At 38.6% G+C, this 7,794-nt stretch overlaps 1 protein-coding gene across 1 annotated transcript in view; it reads right to left on the reverse strand.

Moving 5' to 3' along the window:
* ZRANB3 (zinc finger RANBP2-type containing 3) overlaps positions 1 to 7,794 on the reverse strand; it is a 287,380-nt gene that overhangs the window by 6,291 nt on the left and 273,295 nt on the right. The window contains exons 18-19 of the mRNA XM_003794377.2: positions 2,695 to 2,805; positions 725 to 1,118 (exon numbers count right to left, since the gene is read on the reverse strand). Coding sequence (XP_003794425.1) covers positions 725 to 1,118; positions 2,695 to 2,805 — 505 coding nt within the window. The remainder of the gene's footprint in view (positions 1 to 724; positions 1,119 to 2,694; positions 2,806 to 7,794) is intronic.

The following is a 7,794-nucleotide window of genomic DNA, read 5'->3' on the forward strand; positions in this document are numbered from 1 at the left end:
AAAAAAAAAAAAAAAGAAACATATAATGAAAGTATTTAAGATGAAAATGAAATATCTGGAATATGAATGCTGTCTTTAAAAATGACCCAAGTGCCCATCAACTCATGAATGGATAAATAAACTATGGTATATGTATACCATAGAATACTGTTCAGCATAAATTAAGATGGAGATTTCACATCTTTTGTATTTACCTGTAAGGATTTAGAGAACATCCTCCTAAGTAAAGTATCACAAAAATGGTAGAGTAAGCATCCAATGTACTCAATATTAATATGAAGCCAGCTAATGAACAACCACACACCCAGAGAGAAAAATACAATTAAATTCAAGAAGAGGGTAAGGGGACTTAATAAGCTCTTACCCGACAGGCATAATGTAGGGGTATACGGCACACCTCTTGGGTGAAGGGGTCAACTACAACTTGGACTTTACCTAACAAATGCAAACAATGTAACCTAATTGTATGTACACTTATATTATCTGAAATTAAAAAAAACTCTAAAAATAACGAAATGAGTCAAAGGACAAACGAAAACAAATAGCTAAAAGATGAAAAATGTTAAAACTGGGTGATGGGTATACGGGTTCATTATTTTCTCTACTTTTGCACATACATATATTTGAAAATTACCATGTTAAAAAGTTAAAAAAATTAGTTAGTGAATCAATATTATCATTCAGTACAACACTGCCTTTTACCTATCATATGATTATAATTTACCTGTTCTAATGGGAGCTTTGTAGTCCAGGTAGCATCCAGAAGATTCTTCCTCTGACTTATAGGGGCATCTCTCATACGTAAAAAGAGTTCCTGTGCATTCACCTTACAGAGCTGACACACCCCACGTTCAGTTTCAAATACTTTGGCTCGCAGGTAACTGTTATTAGATCGAATCCAAAACTCCTCCTGACATTTCAGAGAGCAAAACCGTGAATCCCAAGCATTCGCTTGCTTGGTTTGGCAAGAGGGTTGCTGGCAGCAAAGGCAAAGTGGATTTCCTTCACTATCCACAGCTTGCAAATAGCCTTTGGATGAGAAAGGCTTCACAGTGAGATCAGCTTGGGCTGTGCAGGGATTTAAAAATGGGACACAGGCTCCATCTTCCAAAAATTTTCTATAATTGAACAAAACATGGAATAGGTAACTAATGAATGATTATTCTAAAATAAACAGCCATTGCTTCAAAAAAAGGCCATCAAAGTTTCTGTAGTAATAAACAGGAAACACAGATCACAGTATAGAAATGAAGTAGCTATAGTCAACACTCTATATTACATGTCAATAAAGAAAAACAGTTAAAGGAATTAATTATAATACAAATATGTTGTCTCTCATGGGAATTTAAATGCTTTCATGTTAAACAATCAGATTTTGAGACATCTGGACCTCTCTCCTCCAGCCTCTGTTGGCTAACAAGGAACAGGGAGTCTCTACAGCCATAGACTGACAGAGCACAGGTGCTCACAAAAGACTTCCTCATTGTTGTGCCTCCTACAGGTAAACTCAGAGCTGAATGAATTAAAATTAGAGACAAAACACTACAGGATATGTGCTCAATTTGTTTAGAATAAAAGAAAAAAATTACACTACATGGTTAGGTTGACAAGTCTTGCAGGGGAAGTAGTAACAGTTGCTTTGCTTGTTTTCTATGGCTATTTGTTCAAAGTATTAAAAGAAAGATTTCTTAAGATAGAAAGAGCTCAAAACTGGGGAGCAGAGCTGAGACTTGACCTCAGGTTTCCTGGCATCTCCCACTAAGCCCTGGAGTAGGTTACTTGGTTCTTAGGCTGGGAAAGGACAGGTTAATATAAAACCCCAAGTAAAGGTTTTTGTTTTTTTTTTTTTTTTTGAGACAGAGCCTCAAGCCATCCCCCTGGGTAGAGTGCTGTAGCATCACAGCTCACAGCAACCTCCAGCTCCTGGGCTCAAGCAAGTCTCCTGCCTCTGCCTCCCAAGTAGTAGGGACCACAGGCGCCCGCCACAACACCTGGCTATTTTTTGGTTGCAACCATCACTGTTGTTTGGCGGGCCCGGGCTGGATTTGAACCCGCCACCTTAGGTATATGTGGCTGGCGCCTTAGCCACTTGAGCCACAGGTGCCCAGCCAAGATTTCTTTTTTAAATTGAGACAGAGTCTCACTTTGTTGCCCTCTGTAGAGTTCCGTGTTGTCAAAGCTCACAGCAACCTCAAACTCTTGGGCTCAAGCAATTCTCTTGTCTCAGCCTCCCAAGTAGCTGGGACTACAGGTGCCTGCCACAACACCCAGCTATTTTTGTTGTTGTTGTTGTTGTTTATTTATTTAGGAGGCTTGGGCTGGGTTTGACCCCACTGGCCCTGGTACATGTGGCTGGCGCCCTAACCACTGAACTATGGGTGCTGAGCCCCCAAGTATAGATTGATGGCAACCCTGATAGACTCACACACTTAATGATTAAGCCAGCAGGTCACTTAGTTCCTCTGGTCTCAGGGTCCTTCCTTACCTCTAATTTCTAAGATGAGAGCATCATGTACCTCAAAGGGCTACTTGGAAGACTGAACAGCTACCATATAGTGAATGCTCTTTGCTCTTAACCTCCAATATGGCCATACATAGGTGAGGCATTATTATAAAAATTAGTACATAAATTAAAAGTAGTAGTCTTAATACGTACGCATGTACTACTGTGCCCTAGTAGCACAAGAACCTTACTTTGTGAAAGGATCCCATGGCCCGGACTCCTTTGTGATAAGACGAAGATGGCCCCCAGCATTCTTCACCTTGTCCGCTGAAGCTACAGCAACATCTTCTTTGGTTGTGTATCTAAAACAATGACATATTGAATAGATCTCCTCTCTCTCATATAAGAATTTCTCTATTTCATGTTCACATTGCTTCTTGCAAAAGCAATAGGAGAAAAAGCAAGACATGATTCTATTCATTGTGCTAATACTAAAGTTAGAAAATAGAGTTTTCTGCCTTTACATTGCTATCTATTATGTGGAAAATATATCTCCTTGTTCCAAATTAGTTTTTTCAAGATCTATTTTTCTAAGAAATTCAAGAGTCGCTCAATATCCTTTGGACCAATTTTCATTTAGGAGAAGAAAGCCATAGGTATAAGAATAAGAAATTATCAAATATATGCACAACTGACAGCCTTAAGGAAACTGTGTAGAAAATCTCTAACTGCATTTTTTTTACCACTCTCCTGGCCTTCCTTTCAAGGCTTCTCGAAATTGCCTTCACCAGTTTATTTGGGTAAGTGATTATCTTTTCAGTTAACCAGGTTCAGTCACATCTTATTTCAAGGTTGTTCCCATTATTATTATCCTATACAATGTTTATGGAATCTTTCACTGAAAGAAAAACACTCTTGATGTGGGACTCAGAACCTATTGCACAACACTAATAATACCATATGATGGTTTAGGGACTGGGAGTAAAGAGGGAAGTTATTACAATTAAAGGTGAAGGGGGAATTTAAGTAGGTATAATGTAATTACCCAATTAATTCCTAATTAATTGGCCTATTTCTCTCATAGTTTACACCTGTTATAGATGTTTTAGAATTAAGTATGAGTTACTTCATATTTCTGAGTATTTCTTCATTTGATAGCTTGACATTAAAATTAAAGTACAATCACAATGGAATTATAGAACTGCAGGTAAAATTTGCTTTTATGTTATTAAGGTAGATTTAATCATAAAGAGATTTCCTTCTTTTTATATGATATTTTATTAATTTTTGATTAGGTAATATATGCAGATGGTTCCAAATTCAAAAGGCAAACAACAGTGTCTATGGGGCAGCACCTGTGGCTCAGTGAGTAGGGCTCCAGCCCCATATACCGAGGGTGATGGGTTCAAACCCAGCCCTGGTCAAACTGCAACAAAAAAATAGCTGGGCGTTGTGTTGGGCGCCTGTAGTCCCAGCTATTTGGGAGGCTGAGGCAAGAGAATCGCCTAAGTCCAAGAGCTAGAGGTTGCTGTGAGCTGTGACATAACAGCACTCTACTGAGGGTGACAAAGTGAAACTCTGTCTCTAAAAAACAAACCAACAAACAAACAAACAAAAAAAGTGTCTATGGTGAAGAATAAGTTTCCCTCCCATTCTCATCCCTCTTTTGCCTCTTCCCACAAGCTACCTCTGTTGCTAGTTTTTGTATATTTTATTAGAAATAGTTTATTTTTTTCTGGGTATAGGTATATATCTTTCATTTATTTTTACATTTGTATTGACATATAATACATAATATGAATCAATAATAATTCATATACCACAAAATTCACCTATATAACTTTACAATTCAATGCATTTTAATATATTCACAAGGTTGTACAACCATCACCACTAATTCCAGAACACTTTCATCACCCTCAGAAATAACCTACACCTATTAGTACTCACTCCTATTATACTATTTTTAGAAACAAATGATAGTGGCTCGGTGCCCATAGCACAGTGGTGCCAGCCACATACACTGAGGCTTCAAATCCAGGCTTGGCCAGCTAAATAACAATGAAAACTGCAACAAAAAATAGCTGGGCGTTTTGGCACACGCTTGTAGTCCCAGCTGCTTGGGAGGCAGAGGCAAGAGAAGTGTTTAAGCCCAAGAGTTTGAGGTTGCTGTGAGCTGTGATGCCACAGTGCTCTACCGAGGGTGACATGGTGAGACTTTGTCTCAAAAAAAAAAAAAAAGAAAGAAAGAAATGATAATATGGCATACACACTAATCTCCTCCCTGCTCTTCTTACCTAAACATACCTCTCAGAGATCTTTCTATATTTGGATACATAGAATTTCCCTATCCAATTTAATGGCTCCATGTTATTCTATTATTTGGATAAACCATATATCTAACCAGTCTCTGATTTACAGACAATTTACATTGTTTTCAGTCTTTGTTATCAGAAACAATGCTGAAATAGATATCCTTATACATGAAATTTCCTATATAAAAAGCATATGTAGAATAAATTTCCAGGAGTAGAATTCCTCTGTCAAAGGTCTTGGGTGCTTTAAATGTGGGTAGATTTTGACAAATTCCTCTTTTTTAAAGTTGCACTAGTATAGCTGTCCACTAGCAATGGACGAGACCATCTAGTTCTTCACACTTTCACTAGCACAATGTCTTAAAAAAAAAACAAACTTCTGCTAATACTGACGGTATCTCAGAATTAAATTTGCATTTCTCCAACTAAAAGTAAGGGTGAATATCTTTTCCTATGTTTGCATTTCCATTTGTGTTTTTCTTAAAGCAAAAAAAGTTAAATAATAGTGAATTCTTTTAGAGTTCTTTAATTTTTCCCCATTATTTCTTAAACTTCCTCCTACCTACCCCTCAACAATTTCTTCAACCATTTTATTCCCTTGAAAAAAACATTTTGCTTAAGTATTTCTGTGGGCTGTAAATGAACTCAAATGCTCCCTAGCTTTGAGGGGTAATAGGATATTAAGCCTTGCCTCAGGTATTATACAATGTTTAAAAGCTTAGAAACTTAATTCAGTAACTTTAAAAGATGCTGAGAAATCTAGTCAGAGATTTAGAAACTAAAAATAACGTCTTGCTTTCCTATAAGATATTTAAGCATACATTTTTAGAAACCAGCAGAAACAGATCAATCAACTCCAAAGAAGGGAGTTGACATCTTTCAAACCTAGTTGCAAGTTGCCAATATTTAATTTTCCATCGAGGTTTGCCAGGAATTTCACATAAGTGTATGGACTCTCAAAAGGATTACGGTAAATCCCATGGATAGGGATGGGAGGATGGGAGTGGAAAATGGGGATTTGTATAAAGAGTGTCTTGGAAAGTGGCACACATTAGTGAACACCATCTTGGGCTCTGGGTTGCGGATCTGCTTTGGAAATCAGCAGTGGCTAGTGATTAAATAGTTGGCATCCTAAGCATCATGGGGCTCCAGCTGAGGTAGGCCTGCCTCTGAGAAGTAGAACTCATTCAGTAAGCAATGGCTGTTGAGCTTGGCTTCCATTCAAATCAGAGTGAGCTCCTCAAAAACTGACTGCAAATTCTGAGCTTGGATGGGGCCTGAAAACTGGTAGGCATCACTAAAGGATAATCTGGTTGGAGACCTTGCCATTACTTTGGAGGGACTCCCCAAAGTCAGTATCAATGTATCTTATATATATATATATATATTTTAGCAGTTGAATTTTTATTTGAGACAGAGTCTATGTCACCCTCAGTAGAGTGCTGTAGTGTCACAGCTCACAGCAACCTCAAACTCTTGGGCTCAAGTGATTCTCCTGCCTCAGCCTCCCAAGTAGCTGGGATGACAGGCACCCATTACAACACCCAGCTAATTTTTTGTTGTAGTTGTCATTATTATTTAGTAGGTCTGGGCTGGGTTTGAAACTGCCATCCCCTAACCACTGAGCTATGGGTGCTGAGCCCAATTCAGTTTTTAAAAATTTTAAATTATAGCTACATAATAGTCATATATATTTATAGGGCATGTTTGATATTTTAAAGAGAAATCCTATAACCTCTTGCCTAGGAAGTAAAATGTGGCTGCTGGCATTCTGAAAGCTGAACAAAGAAAGAGTTCTAGGGAGTTTCAGTTTTTAATATGATGCCTCTCTCTTTATCTCCACTGAACCTGAAGTTTCCAAGTCTGGAGGCTCCTGGTTCAGTTTCTTTAGAAAGGAAACTGACAAGTGCTCCTTGATAGTGCCTACCCTCACAGGTACGTAGGTTTCATTTCATGGCTCTGCTAAACAGGTTTTCTTAGAGGCCTCCTCGCCACCTCTCTATAATCAGTTACCAAGGCTCCAGCCTGCATGTAGTTCCTTATCATTTTCTGTAGGTTTACTATAATAGTCTTTTAACCTGTGTGGTAGGAAATATTACGATAGACCCTAGGATTCCTGTCCCCAGGTTATTTAACGAATCTCTAATCTAGGTGATGCTATAAAAGGACATTGCAGGTATAATTAGGTTACTAATGACTGGGTGGGATGAATATGATTACATGAACCCTTAAAAGCAAAAGAGGAGAGCAGAAAAATTCTTAGCAGAGAAGGATCTGATATACTCTGAGATGTCTGGGCCTATGTGCAAGGACCAGAGAGAGGCCTCTAGGAGCTAATGATGGTCCCCAGCTGACAGCCACCAAAACCCCCAGGAATTTCATTCATACAGCTGCAAAGAACTGAGTTCTGTTAGCAATGTGGTTAGATTCTGCTTGGAGGTGGATTCATATCCAAACCTGCCAAGTAGATCCCTGCTGGCCAACACCCTGATTTCAGCCTTATGAAATCCAGAACAGAGAAACCAGTAAGAACCAATTTTCCCCGGCAGGGGTTGGGAACCTGTGGCCATGGGGACACATGTGGCATTCTGGATTCTTAAGTATGGTTTTGTGACTGAATTCAAATTTTATAGAAGAAAATCACTAGATTTTAGAAAATCACTTTGTTCTGTGAAGTTTAGATTCACTCAAGGAGCTATACTCGGAGATCTGGAGGGCCACAAGCAGCCTTGAGGCTGCAAGTCCCCTACCCATCTTGCCCGTTTTGATCTAATCTCCCAAATTTTACCAGAGTTAGCTCTTAAAAATAGAAATCTGACGTTTTAATCTGTTGCTTGTTAACACAGGCTATACCTTTAATATGTTATTTATAACTAATTTTATAAATAGCATTATGTGTCTGACTTTGGTTTGTTTACCTGGCCCGGGCCAAGTTCAAACCCTCCAGCCTCAGTGCATGTGGTTGGTGCCATAACCACTGTACTATAGGCGCCGAGCCATAGAATTTTCTTTCTTTTTCATTTTGGCCCATGTTAT

Source organism: Otolemur garnettii, unplaced genomic scaffold (genome assembly GCF_000181295.1).
Source record: "Otolemur garnettii isolate 467f Iridium unplaced genomic scaffold, OtoGar3 scaffold00080, whole genome shotgun sequence".
NCBI lineage: Eukaryota > Metazoa > Chordata > Mammalia > Primates > Galagidae > Otolemur > Otolemur garnettii.